General features: G+C 35.4%; 1 protein-coding gene across 3 annotated transcripts in view; it reads right to left on the bottom strand.

Annotated features, from left to right (window-relative positions):
• Window positions 1-3,057: 3,057 nt before the first annotated feature.
• Window positions 3,058-20,404, bottom strand: part of LOC135214785 (uncharacterized) — a 24,313-nt gene continuing 6,966 nt past the window's right edge. The window contains exons 1-2 of one of the 3 annotated variants that reach the window (XM_064249139.1): window positions 20,216-20,404; window positions 3,058-4,775 (exon numbers count right to left, since the gene is read on the bottom strand). The exon at window positions 20,216-20,404 is cut by the window's right edge and continues 1,305 nt beyond it. In XM_064249139.1, coding sequence (XP_064105209.1) covers window positions 20,259-20,404 — 146 coding nt within the window. In that variant the 3' untranslated portion in view covers window positions 3,058-4,775; window positions 20,216-20,258. Of the gene's footprint in view, window positions 4,776-7,729; window positions 8,919-20,215 lie in introns of those variants that run through there. The other 2 variants (XM_064249140.1, XM_064249141.1) reach the window with 2 other exon arrangements.

The raw sequence follows: 20,404 nt of genomic DNA, 5'->3' as shown, positions 1-20,404 counted from the left end.
TCATACTTTACCAGTCAGGCTGAACTTGCAACAGTAAGCCTCTTGTCACTTTCAAGCAAACCCTTTCTTTTGATTGGTCTGTCTATCAAGTCAGTACTGAGATCACTGTATGTATATATATACGTGTATGTGTATGTATATATACAAATACATATTATATATATATATAATATATTATATATATAATATAATATATAAATATATATATATATATAATAGATATATATATATATATAGATATATACATAAATATATATATATATATATATATATATATATATATACTATATATATATATATATATATATATATATATATATATATATATATTATATATATATATATTATTATATATATATACACACACACATACATAAATACATACATATGTGTATATATATATATATATATATATATTATATATATAAAATATATATATATATATTTATATATATATATATATATATATATATATATATATATATATGGGTGTGTGTGTTTTTAATGGTCGATTCGATAGGCTAAATAGGTTGGCTAAGAAAGTTGAGTGTTATTTTACGTTTCAGCAACAGGCCATAGGTAGTACTGCTAAAGGCAATTTGTTTATACAGTCCCTCGATTTTTCATGTAAACGACATTCCTATGAGTCCTTCAACAAAACATGATTTCGGATTCTAGAATATCGAGTAATTGAATGGATTCTACAAGTATGGAATCTTAATAAAATCTAATTATTTTTCATAATACTTTTGTTGCAAGGAAACAAAACAAATATTTGTTTTTTTTTTCTTCTTAAGAAACTTACAGATCAGTACTCGACATGCTCTTTAAATCCTGGGCGTTCGAACTGTACTGAGACCTATGAAGTCATTCAGCGCTGAAACGAAAATTGACAGTAAAACGTTTAAACAGTGTAACAGGAGGAAAACCTCCCAGCTGCCCTGTGCATCAGTTGTTGGGAGGGGGTGGAAAAGTAAGATGGTAGACAGAGAATATGAAAGGAGATATTTACAGTAAAGAAAACGAAAGGGCTTGCAGGCGGGGGTCGAAGGGACGCTGCAAAGAACCTGAAGCAGGGGTGGGTGTCAAACTCAAATCCTTTCGAGGGCCAATTATGCACTTGGTTATGGTCTCGAGGGCCAGCAAAGATTTGGTAATTACTTATTCCTTATGACTCATTTATCCTTATGACTCATTTATTCATTTATTAAGATTTGCAATAAAAGAGCCTTATCGCCAGCAATTATAATATGAAATAAATTAATAAATTATTGTCATATGAATGAAAGGTAAAACTTAGTCTCTTTTTAACAGTTTAGTAACTTTAGTCAAATTTTCCTCAGTTCTAACAGATATAGTAGCTCGAGTAGAAAAACCTTTCGGCACCTCCAAAACGATCCCGCGGGCCAAATGTCCACTAAGTTTGACATCCCTGACCTAAAGTAATGCCCAGAGTCGTGTGCACTGACGGCACTACCCACCTAGGGGGATGGGCAGGGGACTTATTTTGGAATGAATATAAAATCAGGTTTTTTTTATGATATCTTTCAAATGGTCTTCATTTGCAATTCCAGTCTTGATATACCATGATATTCAGTGTGTGGAATTTGTCAATCACATTCTTTTAGTGGATTGTATCTATGCAGCATGAAAACTTCCACTTGCTTGTGGTAACTAGTTAATTGAGCAAGTTTATTTTACTCAGCACTTCACTACATTATATCTTCGTCATTAAAACACATTCATCTTACTATCCAGACTCGTTATTCACTTCATAAACCTAAGAAAGACAAAAGCCTGTATAGTTTGTTTGTTTGTATGGTGCATTTACGTTGCATGGAACCAGTGGTTATTCAGCAACGGGACCAACGGCTTTACGTGACTTCCGAAGCAGGTCAAGAGTGAACTTCTATCGCCAGAAATACACATCTCTCACTCCTCAATAGAATGGCCGAGAATCGAATCTGCGACCACCGAGGTGGGACGCCAATACCATACCAACCACGCCGCTGTGGCGCTAAAAGGCTGTATATTCCTGTTGGATAATACTTTTGGTATGATATGTGATCTGTGACTTGGTTGTAAGATTCTACCAGGTCACAGTTCATCGTAAGTCGGCAGCGTTTTCTTTACCAATAAAATAGTAAGCATCAAATATTGCTAAACGAAAACACTTTTCCAGGATGTAAACGAAAAAAAAAGTTCCACTTCAAGTAGATAATCTATAGTAAAACTAGAAAACAAAGCTTAACAACATTGAAAATTTACTTCTTTATTGGGTATTTAAACTTAGTGAATTGCAATAAATATTTTCCGGTTTGTCGACTGGCTGTAAATTAGTATGGCGTTTTTACGTTGCATGGAACCAGTGGTTATTCAGCAACAGGACCAACGGCTTTACGTCGAGAGTGAATTTCTATCACCAGAAATACACATCTCTCGCTCCTCAATGCAATGTCCGAGAATCGAACTCGCGGCCACCGGGGTGACACGGCAACACCATACCGACCACGCCACTGAGGCACAAAAAAACGTGGTTGTCTGGTACACTGGGGAACGCTCACTAGTCTGGACAGGCCATAACTATTACGAGATCATGTCAGCCAGTTGAAGAGACATCATCAGTCGTTTTGATATTTCCATAGATAATTGAAAAGTTCTCCTTAGGTAATTCATCACCGAAAGACAGATCGCATTTTCGCCTTTCGTAGTTTTGTTTCAGAAGTGACCCAATTGTGGGACGGTCTTTCTAGACAAGTAGGTTAATTGCTTGATGTTCAGATATGCAAATTGGATGGAAATTTATTCTTATGAAGTAGGCCCACAAGTGTGTCATTTCGTAGTTTTAATTCTTTTGCTTCATTTTTTTTTTATACCTCATAATAGATTATTCTTATACTTACAGCGAGTGGAAAATTTGCTGTAACTTAAATGAATTCAATTACAAAGGTAAGGGGTAAATTTTAAACACCTCAGTAACCACAAACTCATATATTGCTAAAATTACATTTGTATAATATAAACACTTCATGTGCATATATGGCATAGTGCGCGTGCAATACACAAAACATGCTGTTTTACATAGGCGATCTAGAAAGCAAGTGAAAGGAACTTCTGTTATCATCCCCTGGAAGTACGATTGCAATTATGTATAAATGTACTACCGGGTCAAGCATATTCTGATGCTGGCAAATATGTACTAAAGGTATATATAATAATGAAGGAGAGTTGGAGAGCTCAAATCAAATAACGCCACTAGCAAAGTCCTCTGCAACGCTTGGTGACAAACACTTGTGATATTTAAGTATCCTCACTCAATGAATGTAGTAACTTAAATGAGTTCTATGTGTACAATTATTAAATGGGTCACATATCTCATTTGAAGATGAAAAAGAAGCATAACACAAAAATTCAAATATTTTCTCTGAAAATGTTTGACGTGAATGGTCAAGCGATAAGCCGGAAGCAATTTTTTTTCTTTTTAATAAATGAATCGAGGCTGAGGAGGAGTACATGGTCTTCATCAGGATGGGTCCTAAGGACGAGAAAGGTGTAGAAGAGGAACAGTAAACCATTATTGTTCTAACCAATAGAAAATTCACCTCAACCAGCCTTATTACTATGGATCTTCCAATACACTTCAGCCTTTCGTGCAAACACTCAACAGTAATTTGAATTACAAAATTCCCGTTCATTAGTCTTCAGAACTTTTGTTACAAATGAATTCTTGTTGCTAAAGCAGACACAACCAAGAAATCTTGTTGTTAAGGCAGACACAGCCAAGAATTCTTGTTGTTAAGGAAGACACGGCCGAGAATTCTTGTTGCTATAAGGCAGATGCAGGAAATAATTCTTAATGATTAGGAAGACACAAGGAAGAACTCGTTTCTAAGTCATAAGCAGCCAAACCTTTTTGTTGCCAGGGTAGGAGCACCAAGAATTCTCGTTGCTAAGTCAAGTGCTTCCATACATAAGTAGCATAAAACAACAGGTTAACTATAAAGTATGACAGGAAGTTTTAAGAGAGAGAAAAAACACAATCAGGGTTTCAAAAATTATTTCAGGAATAAGCACTAACATACAAACTTGAAGTTATGAAAGTGAAATAAAATTCATACCAAACATAATTGTATAAAGAAGTTATGAAAGTGAAATTAAATTCATACCAAACATAATTGTATAAATCTTACTAACTAATATATAATTCCCAAACCCAAAAAAGTCATGATGTCTTCCGAGTATCAATTTGTTCCAAATTCCCGTCATGGAACCATAATGAGGTTATTTATTACTCCTCACCTGATGTAAATTTAAGCTGTCAAACCAAACAAGCACTGGGACACTTTTGGCCATTCGGCTCCTATGACGAGAATTTGAAGTGATTGGGCTGCAAGCTAGAGAGATCCAGAAAATGAAATGGTATACAATATAAGATTTATGCTAGGCCAAAGGCCAAGCACTGGGGCCTAGAGGTCATTCAGCCGAAACTGTGCAAAATTTTTGCCTATGTTACCTCACAGTGTTGCCTGTATATGAAGCAAAGCAACATAAGATATTTTCCCTTATTCTAAAAGAAATACTATCGGCCCGTAATTTGTAAAGCACTACCTATAAAATATCATTGATCATCCGAGGGGATGAGGTCAGTTGACTGATCGTGTAGAAGCCTCATCCAGAAATTTGGGATGGCAGTTGCAGTTGATATTCCATGGCTCTTCGACGTCAGAATCAGTAGAGGGCTTTCCTCGGTTTCCATTTAGGGTAATTTGTGGCCTCTGAAAAGGAAAGGATATTAACCAGTCAATAGGTATAGTATTATAATATAAAGATTGCAGTATTTCGTGAACTTACCAATCAATAAGGCTAGATTTGTAAAAAAGTCAGGAACCTTCAGCATGCCAAGATTAAAAGAAATATTCTGATATTGCAAATGAAAAAAAAAAATCTGCTATGTACAGTCAGCCCACGAAGAATTGTCGTATTTTCTTAATTCATTGTTTTTTACGGAAATATTGCCATATGCAGGTGTCAGATGATTTACTTAACAATAAATAACATTTCCTTTCAAAGGTGCTATACTTGAAATAAATAAGATTGGAATTGAGAAGACTTATTCAATGTATCAAAGATAATTATTTTGCAAAGTAAGGAAAATATATACCGATGGGTCCACGAATACTAATTATATTCTCAAATCTAGCTTTTTGACATCATAAGCATTTTGAAGTTGGCTTTGCTGCCGCTCGAGACTCAACGTATTGTCTGCACTGGGGTGTTGTCATTTAGTTTCCTACAGCTGATAAATAATACATTAAGGCGTCAACGTTCTTTAATGACGATGTTTAATTGAACTAATTTTGTTCATTGACCAATAAAATAATTTGCATGACACATTTAGTGGGCCTAAATTTGACTTCTGAATTTCACACACGAAAATGATTAGCCTATATCTATTTTCAGCAGTATACTCTCTCGGATACGTAATGTGAATCATAAAAATATCCAACGAATATAATTCTTTCATTTTTTATCGAATTCCTTGCATATCATCCTGTTTCAGCTGGACACATTGGAAAGCTGTGGGAGTCAAAACTGACGAATACATTAAGAAAGGCTTACTTTCTAAAAGCTTTCTTGGGTTGATCTTTCTGTAGCTATTCATTTTCTCTGAATAGCAATTAATTGAAATTAGTTTCACATGTATGGCTAGACCTACTACCATAAGGCATTAGTAGCTGAAAGGATAAGAAATTTGAAAGGTGACGTTCTCGTTCAAGTTCACTACTTCTTTATTTAACCAGGGGTTGCTCTTTGACAGCTACAACAATCATACAGGGTGTAACACGAGTGTATGTAAATATTTTGGGGAATGAAAGATTTAGTAACTTGGAACATAAAAAATATTTTATAAACATGCATTTTAAGGCTTCCGTCGTCGTTGAGGGGAATTTTAAAATAACAGTTATCATTAGTGATGCTTTCACGCGATGGAGTTCGTAGCGAGAAGTTCGATTGAGTCACCTGATATGTGGAGGGCAGCGGAGGTGTTCGATAGGAGTGATGGAGGGATTAGGCCGATATTTGTAAAGTATCTCCCATTAAAATGTATTCTTTAGGTTTTAAAGAGAAAAAATACATGCATTACTGAATCTGTTTCCCTCCCTAAAGCCTAACTGAATTTCTCATCCATCAAAGGTAAGTTTGCTTATTCAAAGATTTCAAATGTATTTTTTTTTAAATCTCTTCCTCTCCATCTAATCTGTTCATCAGACACCAGTCATAGGCGTAGAGCTAGTCATGATTCGTGGTTCAGCAATATCGTGACGAGGCGCTAGAATTCAAAATTCACAAATGAATGTTGCTGAGCAACATTTGCACTACTGTACTGTCTTGCTCTCTTGTGGTGCTTGGAGGAGTTCCACTTCTAGGACCATATTCTAAACTTTGCCGGTTTAGCCGTTCTGTAAACAATTTGATTCATCTGTTGTATTAAGCTTTCTTAATAACTCTCAAACAGGAACTTGCACCGAATGCAGTGCAATAATTGTCTCTCGCGCAGCGAGGAATGTTTCTTAGACCGATAAATGACACATTGACATTAGATTTCCGCGCACATAAAGACATCAAAAGCAAAAGAGTGAGGTCGCATGGTTCACACTGTTAGGTTATATATATATATATATATATATATATATATATATATATATATATATATATATATATATTATTATATTATTATTATTTGATAGCATTCTGTGTTCCCAACGTTTTCTGTAAAATTTAACAAATGGAATCGTTTGCGATACTGCTAGTGATAGGTGTCTCCTATCTATTTGGTAATGTTTATCAGTGGTTGTGATATGAATTTTATCACTTCGTTTCGTTCACTTCAATTTTGCTATATGGAAAATAGTTTTACACGATAACATAACATGATGTTCTAAAGATATCAGTGACTGTTTTTAACATCATTACATAAGATTTCTTTCATCTTTGAACAGAAAAATACATTAATAAGGCATGAATCGTGCGTCAGGCAGGTGAACGAAAAATTATGAAACTCCCACCACTTGTTGACACTTTTGGTAGTAACGTATAAAATAACTACTACTATCCAGGTGCAGCATCATTAACAGAACATGGCAGTTTTCGAATTCTTGTGTACACATTGCTCTACTGGTAATAGAGTTATTTCTATTGGACAATCTTAGATCTAGCCCTTACGACCGTAGCCGCTGTGCAACGACTATTTGAATTAGTGCCTCAAAATCAGGCTTTCAGACCCGATTCCAGAAATTTAAGATAGTGAGCCATCTTCGGAGACGATTTGGTGAGAAATGTAGCTGTGAAGCACCGGTAAATATGTCATGTGTATGTGAAAGTATGAATCAGAGTTGTTTGAGGGCAGAGCTAAGAAGAATATATTTATTGAAGAAGCGTGGGAGTGAACGGATGACAACAGGGAAGTGGCTTAGGGCTCATGTACGTAGGGGGTTTGGAGGACTATGGTGAGGCAGATATTGTATTTTTTTTTTTAATAAGTGGGCTCACCCACAATGCAGAAATTAAAGTATGCACGAGGTATGTGTATAATAAAAGTACACACTTAGTGTTTCTCGCGAATATATGTGTTGGGAGGGGGTTCGAGAGAGACATGGATGAAAGTGTTAGTCATGAAACGTTTACAATGCTGAGCAGTTAGTTAGTCAGCTGGTTATCAGTTATATACCTGGTAACAACTCTGGAAGACTCGAGGTGGATACAGTTCTCTCTAGATATCCCAGATGTTCATATTCCTGACAACCCTAATTTCGCTGATGAAATCTTTTGCTTCGACATCGTCCCACTCCCTGAGGGGTTGATTTCCGACGAAGTATCCATCGATGACGCCATTTCCCACTTCCTTTTCCAAGCCTTCCAACAGAAGGAGACAACCATCCCAAGGTTCCTTTCCTTTGAGCTCCTCGTAATATTTCAAGGCGACTCTCTTGGCATAGAAGGACTTGAAGTGGTGCCGGTCCTTCCAATCGCGCCTCTTGGCAATGTACTTCACCAGGCGAACCATGTCACGGATGTCTGTCTCATTATGGATGAAATTCTTCTCTAGCAGGGAAAACGAAATGTTGAACAGTTGGTCAGAGTTAGGGAACCTGAAAGCCTTTGGAATCCCGAGAGAAAAGAACATGCACGGCGATTTGTTCTTATTTATTGTGTCAATGTATTGTCTGAGACATTTGGGCATATTTTCTAAGGGTAAGAGATCTGGACACTGATTCCAGGTGTGAAAGGGAATTTGGGGAACCAGATCTATGGAGACTCTTCGTTTGGGGCCAATGTGTTCTTGCAACTCGACGGCCAAAGCACACAAACCATCTTCGTGCGTGATAGTGGTACCAGGTATCTCCACCATATCAACATGGCGTCTAAGGGCATTAAATAGGCCACTCCGTAATTTTGACGAGTCGAGCAAATTATCACAATCCAAGTGCCTCATGGGTTTCTTGGCTTTGAGGAGGAAATATCCACTCTCGTCACGTTCAGCGTCGAAATTCTCCGAGACAAAGTCTCCCACGAGTGACACCGTGATGTCAAAATCTGCCTTGTTATCCACCGCCAGACTCTCATAAGCACTGCCACCATGGATCACATGAATCGCGTATGATTCGGGCGTTACCTCATGCCTGAATGTTGCTCGAAGTTTATCCAAAAACTCATCAACAAGTTCCCGGTTACTCTTGACTTGAGGCGTTACAGTATTATTCATATCGCATAATATGCGCTTGGCTTCTGCGTTATTATTATTCATCTCGGAACGTCCTTGAACGGAAATGACACCAACTCGCTAATACACTGAGCACACTCGTCAACGTGATGGTTCTAGCTTGAAAGCTATCAAACTGTGACTGGATGATATCACGTGCTTGCCTGCACTTCTTGATTTTTATTGGTGGAATTTTACTATCTTATCATATCATTGTCACTGTTGTTATTCGATTGTCAGGGATTCGACTTGGGTTAACCATAATCATGAATTCTGTTTTCTCTACGCGAAAGCATTATGGCAAAGGAATTTTATTCCGACATCCCAATCAAATGGTATAGAAATTTACAAACGATTAGAAGAACTAATGCTTTCATTAATGTTTATATATATATTTATCATATATATAAATAAATAAATATATATACCCATATATATCTATTTATTTATTTGTTTTTATTTATATTTGTATATATATATATATACCCCATATATATCTATATATTATTTATTTATTGATTATTTATTTATATATATATATATATATATATATATATATATAAACATTAATTAAAGCAATAGTTCGTCAAATCGTTTGTAAATTTCTATACCATATATATTATATATATATATATATATATATATATATATATATTATAGTAGTATGTATGTATGTATGTATGTATATACCGTTTGTAAATTTCTATACCACATATATATATATATATATATATATATATATATATATGTATAGATAGATAGATAGATATATATATATATCTCGAGCTACAAATGTTTAATATCTAATTCGCTCTACCTCGGAATTAATATATTTTCATATAAGGGGAATTTTTTTAGTCGATAAGAGATTTGTCGGCTCACGGGCGCGAACCATCGAAACCAACAAATCCAGGACGCACAGAGAAGCTTTAGACCACACTACCAAAGCTCGGGCATTCAACTGAGGGGTCAGAGATATGTGTTTCTGGTGATAGAAGTTCACTCTCGACGTGGTTCGGAAGTCACGTAAAGCCGTTGGTCCCGTTGCTGAATAACCACTGGTTCCTTGCAACGTAAAAACATCATACAAATAATCACCGCTAAATCTTCACTGTGCGTCCTAGATTTGTTGGTTTCGATGGTTCGCGCCCGTGAGGCGACAAGTCTCTTATCGACTAAAAAAATTCCCCTTCGGTTAAACATATATGAAAATATATTAATTCCGAGGTAGAGCGAATTAGATATTAAAGGAGTTTGTAGCTCGATGTATGTACGTATAAGGATCATGGTAATGTGATATGACTCACTCTCTCTCTCTCTCTCTCTCTCACACACACATATATATTATATATTATATATATATATATATATATATAATATATATATATATATATATATATATATATATATATATATACAGATTAAAATCATGAAGTGTGGAGAACGTGTGATACCCTCAGGTGGGTTTCCTCAGTAAACTGATCTCCAGCCACGCAATGAGGTGTATAGACCAACAATGGCGTACTGAGATTTAAAAAAAAAAAAAAAAAAAACTGATCACCAATTATTCGTGTTAAGAGCGTGCTGTTTGAAAAAAAATGTGTGTGTGTGTGTGTGTGTGTGTGTGTGTGTGTGTCGCAAAAGATAAAAAGTGTGTGTGTGTGTCGCAAAGATAAAAAAAAAAAAAACAAAAAAAAAAAAAAGTGTGTGTGTCGCAAAAGATAAAAAAAAAAAAAAAAGTTTTATTTTTATCTTTTGAGAATTCCCACGCTCGATTGGTGTCTTTCAAATCGTTACCAGAAATGACTTGATCAAGTAATATGATCAAATCAAAACTAGGATAGTGTTGAGATGAAGTGGGAGAAAAAAAAAAACTTTCACAATAATACACGAGATGAATCTTCTCTTCATTTAGGAGATATCGGCTGAATAGACCCTCCCAATATTTCTGCCTTCATTATATTATATATAATATACAAAATATAGTTATTAATTTTTAGAACAGTTTACTGAAGAAAGGATACCTCCAGCAAGAACTTTAGATTGTACATTTTTTTTTAGAAGAACCCCATGTCTTAGGTCAGCTTTACCAATGTATTTAGCAAACCGTACGTGAAATGTGTATCTGCCTGTGGTTTCTAAAGGATATCATATTATTATTACTGTTATTATTATTATCAAGTGTTATTATGATTGAAGTTACTGCTGTTCTTCTAAGATACTGTTTGGCTATAGATAGCTGTTTATTACGATAACTTCATTTCCCTGTAGCTTATTTTGCACACTGTACCGTGACTACATATTTGTCTCCCTGAGCTGCAAATATGGATAATATTAATTATTATTATTATTATTTTTTTTTTTTTTTTTTTGCTCTATCACAGTCCTCCAATTCGACTGGGTGGTATTTATAGTGTGGGGTTCCCGGTTGCATCCTGCCTCCTTAGGAGTCCATCACTTTTCTTACTATGTGTGCCGTTTTCTAGGATCACTGTTTATTACGATAACTTCATTTCCCCTGTAGCTTATTTTGCACACTGTACCGTGACTACATTATTTGTCTCCCTGAGCTGCAAATATGGATAATATTATATTATTATTATTATTATTATTATTATTATTAATTTTTTTTTTTTTTTTTTTTTTTGTTGCTCTATCCACAGTCCTCTAATTCGATCGTGGGTGGTATTTATAGTGAGGGGTTCCCGTTTGCATTCTGCCTCCTTAGGAGTCCATCACTTTTCTTACTATGTGTGCCGTTTCGAGGATCACACTCTTCTGCATGAGTCCTGGAGCTACTTCAGCCACTAGTTTTTTCTAGATTCCTTTTCAGGGATCTTGGGATAGGGTGGCGTGCCTAGTGCTCCTATGATTATGGGTACGATTTCCACTGGCATATCCCATATCCTCTTATTTCTATTTTCAGATCTTGATACTGATCCATTTATTCCCTCTCTTTCTCTTCAACTCTGGTGTCCCATGGTATTGCGACATCAATGAGTGATACTTTCTTCGTGACTTTGTCAATCAAGTCACGTCTGGTCTATTTAGGTATCACCCATTCCGTTCTGATACCATAGTCCCAGAGGATCTTTCGCGTGATCGTTTCATCACTCCCTCAGGTTGGTGCTCGTACCACTTATTACTGCAAGGTAGCTGAAGTTTCTTGCACAGGCTCCAGTGGAGGGCTTTAGCCACTGAATCATGCCTCTTTTTGTACTGGTTCTGTGCAAGTGCCGGGCATTCGCTTGCTATGTGGTTTATGGTTTATTTTTCATTTTTCGTATTGCGCTTCCTACATATGGGAGAAATGTTATTTTCCGTCTATCGTTCTTTGAAACATATCTGGTTCTTAGGGCATGATCTTGTGCCGCTGTTATCATTCCTCCAGTTTCCTTCTTTAGCTCTCCCCTCTGTAGCCATTGCTGCCAATTGTCCATCGCTGGCTAGTTGTTTAGTCTGTCTCATGTATTGTCCGTGCATTGGTTTGTTGTGCCAGTCCTCTTTTCTGTCTGTCATTCTCCTGTCTCTGTATATTTCTGGGTCTTCGTCTACTTTTATCAGTCCTTCTTCCCATGCACTCTTTAGCCACTCGTCTTCACTGGTTTTCAGATATTGCCCAATGCCCTGTTCTCGATGTTGACACAGTCCTCTATTACTTAGTAGTCCTCTCCCTCCTTCCTTTCGTTTATGTATAGTCTGTCCGTATTTGCTCTTGGGTGTAGTGCTTTGTGTATTGTCATGTTTCCTGGTTTTCTGATCTATGCTGCGGAGTTCTGCCTTCGTCCATTCCACTATTCCTGCGCTGTATCTGATTACTGGCACTGCCCATGTGTTTATGGCTTTTATCATATTTCCGGCGTTGAGTTTTGACTTGAGTATCGCCTTGAGTCTCTGCATATATTGAAGGGGAAGACGGTCAGGTACTTGGAGGTCGTCATCCAGCAACTGATCACCACAACGACAGAAATTATTATTATTATTATTATATTGTTATTATTATTATTATTATTATTATTATTATTGTTGTTGTTGTTGTTGTTGTTGTCCTTCTAAGCAGCTGTTTGGGTTTAGCCGTGTATTACGTTTACTTCATATCCGGTGCATCTCAATATTGTGCATTTATCGTTTCTTAATTGAATACCTCTGTATATATGGCCCTGAGCTGGGTTAAATCATGTTTATTATTTATTATTACTATACGCCACATTCCCTGAGCGCTTTTTGCACTAACATACGTATTATTATGAGAAAGAAAATAACAATAGTCCCTGAAAATGAAGTGTTCATGTACAAATCTCGAGGCTAATCAAATTTTTTGTTTTATTTTGAGAAATATGGAGTTTGATCTCTCTCTCTCTCTGTAGTGTATATATATATATATATATATATATATATATATATATATATATATATATATATATATATATATATATATATATAATATATATTGCAAAGTATAAATACAATTCCAAGAAAACGATGCCAATGTTCAACTTTCTTTCTCTCTTTTCATTACGGAAAATATAAGCCCTAGATTATTCATAAACGGACGCTCATATACGTAGGCTATTTATACATATATATTTATGCATACGTACAAACATATATGGTATGTGTGTGTATCAAACAACCCATTATTCCGACACGATTGAGAGAGTGAAGCAAGAAGATCCTAATTATGGAATCGCTATATTTCATCGGATAAGTTATGACGCAAATTCCATTCACTGGCCAGAGAGTACTGTTATCTAATCACTTATCCCTTTTATCTCAACTCTTCTTTACGAAACCTCGAATAAACACGCAGGGGATACGAATGATGAGGAAATCAGCGAACGAAAAAAAGGACAAAGTGATAAAAAGAAACCGGTTCACAAGGTGAAAGAAATGACAGGCCTGTTGGGTAAAAAGATGGTTGCCCAAGTCAATATTAATGGGTATAAACTGTCGTTGGTTAAGATGTGAGAGAGAGAGAGAGAGAGAGAGGAGAGAGAGAGAGAGAGAGAGATTGAAATGCTTTGGTTGGATAAAATCAAGGAGGCCTTATGTCACCCCGGGTATTTGCCATTTTGGTAAAACTTGACAGAGAATTGGAGGGGCTGTATGGATCCCAGGCTCTACCCAACAGAACAGTAAATGTCATTAAGGAGAGAAAAAGCAGATTGGAGAAAGGAGATATATAGGGGACGGGGGTAAAGAGGGGAGGTGGGGTGCAGGTGGTAGTGGTGGTGTGGTTGATATGAGAGAGAGAGAGAGAGAGAGAGAGAGAGAGAGAGAGAGAGAGAGAGAGAGAGAGATTCTAGTTGGCTATGAGGAGAGAAAAGACCTACTGCTCCTCTATTTTACCTGTTAGAAGTCGTGCGTTCTTCCCGAACACTTTATTTTAGGCAGCGTTTGTTGACTGCCTCCTTGCCACGGGGGACAGGCATTGATTATTTTTCAAGTTTTAAGGATACCTGAATAAATACCTGAATAACATAGGCTATTTTGTGGAAAGTACACACACACACATAGATATGTGTATTCATGCATTAGGAGGCTGCTTCCTGTGTGTGTGTGTTAGGAGGTTGCTTCCTGTGTGTGTGTGTGTGTGTGTGTGTTAGGAGGTTGCTTCCTCTAACAGGTGGTTCCACATACAAAAAACAAAACAAAACCAGTCTTCTATGCCACATTCATCCTTCAATGGCTGAATCGATATTTAGATATATATATATATATATATATATTATATATATAGATAGAGAATATATATATATATATGTAACTGATATACATATAAAGCAGTAGGAGACTGCTTCCCCTAACAGAAGTGGTTCCACATTCATACCCTAACAGCTAATTCATAAATAATCCACCTGTAAAATTCCTTAGCATCAACTACTTCATTCACTTACTTAGAAGCCTCATCAAAATTAAGGGAGGAAATTATGGGAGGATTGTTGAGCCAAATTTCCTTTATGGAAATGGACGTGGCATAAAAGGGGCGTAGTAGGTGAGACAAATTGCTTGGAGGAAGCAGGAAGGAAAGTTTAAATTTTGCTAATATTATAATGATTGAGAGGCTATTAAGATATGAATTATTATTGTTAAAACTGATTTTTTAATAATAGTAATATTGATGACGATAATAATATGATCTTAGGCCTATATAAAAAAAACAATAAAATACAGATACGTAAGTTACAGTACAATTACAATAAAAAAAATCAAATACGACGCCCATAACATTAATAATAATAGACATTAAATTTTATTACACAAGAATATATTTTAAAGTTATTTATGGAATAATAGTCTCAATAAAAGATTTTTATCCTGACTGATTTCAAGGTCATTCATGTAATTGCGGGTCCTACACGTATTTCCTTTCTAGACAGTCTTTCTCACCTCCATCAGAATTTTTTTTTTTTTTTTTTTTTTTTTCTTTTTTTTTTTTTTTTTTTTTTTGGGGGGGGGGGGATTTTATCGTTTAAGTCAAAGTCTACTGCACCAGAGCAATAATACTGCTCCTATATACTTGCAGCCCTCAAACGCAATTTCTTTAATATTAGCAGTTTTCAATTTGAAACAGAGATGAACATAGTTTTCAATGTATGCGACTTTTTCACATAAGGGTCATGACTGAAAGTTGAGGAATGGAGATGGACGTATAATGAGGAGGGAGAGAGAGAGACCTTACCTTACCTTACAGACCTTACATCTTGTTCGGGTTGCCCCAGGTCCCTCAGTGTGATGGCACCTCTAATGTCTACCAGAGAGTTGCTAGTACATCTTCCGGTATATTTTGCATCTTCCAATCTTGGATGGTCTGGGATGCAGTTTAGATATTTGTCGAGCTTATTCTTAAACACATCTACGCTCACTCCTGATATATTCCTCAGATGAGCTGGCAACGCATTGAATAGACGCTGCATTATCGATGCTGGTGCGTAGTGGATTAATGTCCTGTGTGCTTTCCTTATTTTTCCTGGTATAGTTTTTGGGCACTATTAATCTACCTCTGCTTGCTCTTTCTGATATTTTTAGTTTCCATGATATTTTCTGCTATTCCTTCTATCTGTTTCCATGCCTGAATTATCATGTAGCGTTCTCTCTCCTTTCTAGACTATATAATTTTAAGAATTGTAGTCTTTCCCAGTAGTCTAGATCCTTAACTTCTTCTATTCTAGCTGTAAAGGACCTTTGTACATTCTCTCTATTTGTGCAATATCCTTTTGATAGTGTGGGTTACCTATCTATATTGCAATATTCAAGTGGACTACGAACATATGTTTTATAAAGCATATCATGTGTTCAGCTTTTCTTGGTTTTGAAGTGCCGTAACAACATTCCATTTTTGCTTTACATTTTGCCAACAGAGTTGCTATTTGATCATTGCATAACATGTTCCTATTCATCATCACACCAAGGTCTTTAACTGCTTCCTTATTTGTGATGGTCTCATTATTAGGTCCCTTATATGCATATAGCTTTCTTTCTCTGTCTCCATAATTTATTGATTCAAATTTATCAGAGTTAAATACCATCCTATTTACCTCTGCCCAATCATATACTTTGTTAAGGTCTCTTTGTAGCGCGTTCCTATCTTCATCACAAGTAATTTCTCTACTTATTCTTGTGTCATCTGCGAAACTACTCACTACCGAATCCTTCACATTATTGTCTATGTCTTCATCATAATAACAAACAGTATTGCAGCTAACACCGTACCTTGCGGCACACCGGATATTACCTTGACTTCATCCGTTGACTTCATCCGATTTCTCGTCGTTTGCAATAACTATCTGTTTTCTGTTGTGTAAAAATTCTTTTAACCATCTTCCTACTTTATCCACGATATTGTGTTTTCTAATTTTCTTCGCTAATATATTATGGTCTACCTTATCAAAAGCTTTTGCAAAGTCTAAATAAACCACATCTGTTTCATTTCCGCTTTTCATATTTTTGAATATGTTCTCACGGTGGACTAACAGTTGGGTTTGTGTACTTTTTTCCGGGTACGAAAACCATGTTGTCCTTTATTAACAAATTATTTTTTATTAAATGTTTCATAATATTTTTCTTCATTACCCTTTCATACACTTTCATAATATGTGATGTTAGACTCACAGGCCTTTAATTACTTGCCTCTAGTCTTGATCCACTTTTGAAAGTAGGTGTAATATATTCTAATTTGTGCTCATTATGAATCTTGCCTGTATCTACACTTTGTCTTAATAATATTGTAAGTGGCTTTGCGATAGAATGAACTACTTTCTTTAACAAAATAGCAGGAATTCCATCAGCCCTGCAGCAGCTCCATTTTTAATTTCATTAATAGCCTGCACAATATCAGCTTCATTAATATCTATGTCAGCTAAATATTCACTATTTTCATCCCTTACTTCTATATCATTATCTTCATTATCTATTCTAGGGGTGAATTCTCTTATATCGTTCTGCCAGTATGTTGCAAATTTCCTTTTTTTTCATTCGTTAATCTCCCTTCAATTCTCAGAGGGCCTATTTCTATTCTTCTTTTATTCATCTTCTTCGCGTATGAGTATAATAGCTTGGGGTTGGGGTTTTGTTTGATATTTAATAGGGTTTTTTCTTCCATAAGTCCCGTTTTTCATTTTCTTTTGATTGTATAATCTTTTGTTCTGCATTTTCTATCTTACTTTTTAGTTCTATAACTTTCCATGCATTTTTTTCTTTTGCAAGACCTTTTTTTCCACTTTCTGATTTTCTGGAACAAGATCCTTCTGTCTCTTGGTATGCATGAGTGATGTTTACTTTTCTTCTTCGGTATATTTATTTCCACTATTTTCTCCATATTTTATATAATATCTCCGTATTTACCCTTATGTCATCACTTACAAAAATGTTATCCCAATCTTTGTTTAATTCTTCATTAATTTCTGACCATTTTATATTTTTACTGTAGAAGTTGTATTTTCCATATCCTTCCCAATTTTTCATTTCTTGCTTATCTCTATTTTCACTTGCTTTGGAATGAACTTTTAATTCTATGACATTATGGTCTGAAATATTCGCATTATAAACTATTATTTCTTTAACATAATTTCATTCTCGTTCACAAATACTAGTCTAAAGTATTTTTCCTTTCTTGTTGGCAGGTGATTTATTTGTTGAATGTTGTATTCTAGTAGCATATCTAATAGCTTTTCAAATTGCCTCTTATCTTCTGCACTACTATTACTCTCTTTTTTATATGTATAAGTACAACCACAATCTCCTATTCGTTCTTTCCATTATACGAAAGGAAAGTTGAAGTCACCAGATAGAATAGTCCAGTCCTTGTGATTTCTACATATATCATCCAATTTTTCAATTATTAAGTCAAACTCTTTAGTATTAGGAGGTCTATAATTTATATGTTCATCAATTTTTCAGATTCAAATTCTACCGCTATTAGTTCACATTCTGAGTTACTATATTTCTCATATATTTTTTCCTTGTTTTTTGTCTTTCCCAATATATTGCGGTTCTTCCCCCCCCCCTTGATTCCTATTTTTTCTATCTGATCTATAAGTTTGGAACCCTTTTATTTGATCATCATTCCCAGTCTCTTGGGAATACCAGGTTTCACTTATATTCATTATATCTATTTTCTTTTCATTTTGGGTTAGTTCTTCTAAGTACTCTATTTTTCTTTTTGAGTTACTCGTAACTAAACCCTGCGCATTCATCACTATGATGGTTTGCGTGTTTTTCTCCTTCATTTAATATGGTAGTAATAAGGATTTTCCCATGTCTCTTTCCTGTTCTGGTATGTTGTTCTTTTTTTCATTTCCAGAAATTCTGACATTAAAAAATCCAAACTTTTCCATAATATTTGATCTTCCTTCATCATAATTATTCATTTTGTGTCTGAATCTGCAATTTTCTCCGTTCGTTTCTGCAATATCCTCTTGCATAATAAATACAGTTATTATCTCTTGAGTAGAATTTCGGAGCTGATGCTTTGAAATTTTTTGCTGACACCTCTGCATATCTCATTGGTGGTTTGCTTTTCTCTTTACCTGATATTCTTTGATTTCTCTCTTTATTTGTTTCTTTCTTATTTTGGATTTTATTACTTGGTTGGTTATTTATTTGATTATGATTCATGGCTACAGGGTGCATATATTTGCATTTTTTGTCGAACTTACATCCTTTTCCTTCTTTTAGGTTTTTACATATTTTTGGATGCAGATCTCTGCAATCATCCCCATATCCCATCTAGTATGCCATTACCATATATTTATAGTTTTTTGACATATCTTAGGATGTTTGTAGTACACACTTTCTCAAATCTGCAATTCCCTCTTTTCAAAAGGTTGCAGATTTTGTCTTTCTTGTCTATTTTTTCCTCTTTCCCGTCATTGTATAGATCTGGGTAGAGCCTCTTCGGATTTGCTTTTCTGTTGTCATATCGTAATTTATTTCTTCGTAGTATGCTGCTTTATTGCCTCATATGTAGTATCAATGAGTATCTCTGCATCCATACTTTTATCTTGTTCTTTGTTTTCCTTATTTTTTCTGTCATTTCATTTTTGTTTACTTCTCTTCCGTTTTCCTTTTCTCTTCTTCTTTTTCTTCTTCTTCCTCTTCTTCTTCATCCTCAAACTATTTGTACATTCAATCTTGATTTAATAACATTGTCTATCCATGATAGACATGTTGAACAAAAAAATTCTTGTATCTTTTCTCAAAATCTTGTATTACCTCAGCACACTGTGGATGGGTCGGAATGTTGCATGCAGCACATTTTCTGATTAGGTTTTGTGGATTGACTATGCTATACCAAACCTTACACAGTTTGCATGCTTTTGGCATTCTTTTTCCTAATGCATCAATTAGGATATTCACAAGATTCACCTTATTCATTTTCTTTGTCGGAATATGGTTTTGGTTATGTATATTTTCTTTATGAGTCCTCTTGACCACTTGGATTTTATTTGGAACTTCTTCAATTATTTTCAAGATGTTTTCATTAGATTTGTTCCAGTTTGAAGGATTATATCCTTCTAATATATCTATGAATGCTTTTGTATCTTTTTGGTTAGGACTGTTGCTGATTTCATAGATGAGAAATGCCAGTTCCCTTCCTGCTACCTCCTCATCGTATTGCGAATCTGCTAGACACGCCAAATTACGCCACCTCTTCCCGCAGTTGGAACTTACTGCCATCTTGTTCTGATTTATAGTATTACACTGATAACTAACTTAGAAGAGCTTTATCCTACTATTTTCACACTAATCTTATCACCGATAGTTCACGACACTTCTAGATATTTCTCAAATTCTAGTCGTATAATCGAGAGAGAGAGAGAGAGAGAGAGAGAGAGAGAGAGAGAGAGAGAGAGAGAGAGAGAGAGAGAGAGAGTCACGGATGAAACTGTTAGTCATAAAACTATTACAATATTGAACAAACAGTTAGTCAGCTGGTTATCACTTATTAATTACCTGGTAACAACTGTGGAAGACGTTGAGTTGGATACAGTTCTCTCTAGATATCCCAGATGTTCATATTTCTGACAATCCTAATTTCCCTGATGAAATCTTTTACCTCGTCGTCGTCCCATTCCCTGAGGGGTTGATTTCCGACGAAGTATCCATCGATGACGCCATTTCCCACTTCCTTTTCCAAGCCTT

This window comes from Macrobrachium nipponense, chromosome 46, assembly GCF_015104395.2.
Source record: "Macrobrachium nipponense isolate FS-2020 chromosome 46, ASM1510439v2, whole genome shotgun sequence".
NCBI classification, from domain to species: Eukaryota; Metazoa; Arthropoda; class Malacostraca; order Decapoda; family Palaemonidae; genus Macrobrachium; species Macrobrachium nipponense.
The sequence above is the reverse complement of the archived record's forward strand: the minus strand, read 5'-3'. Positions and strand labels throughout refer to the sequence as shown.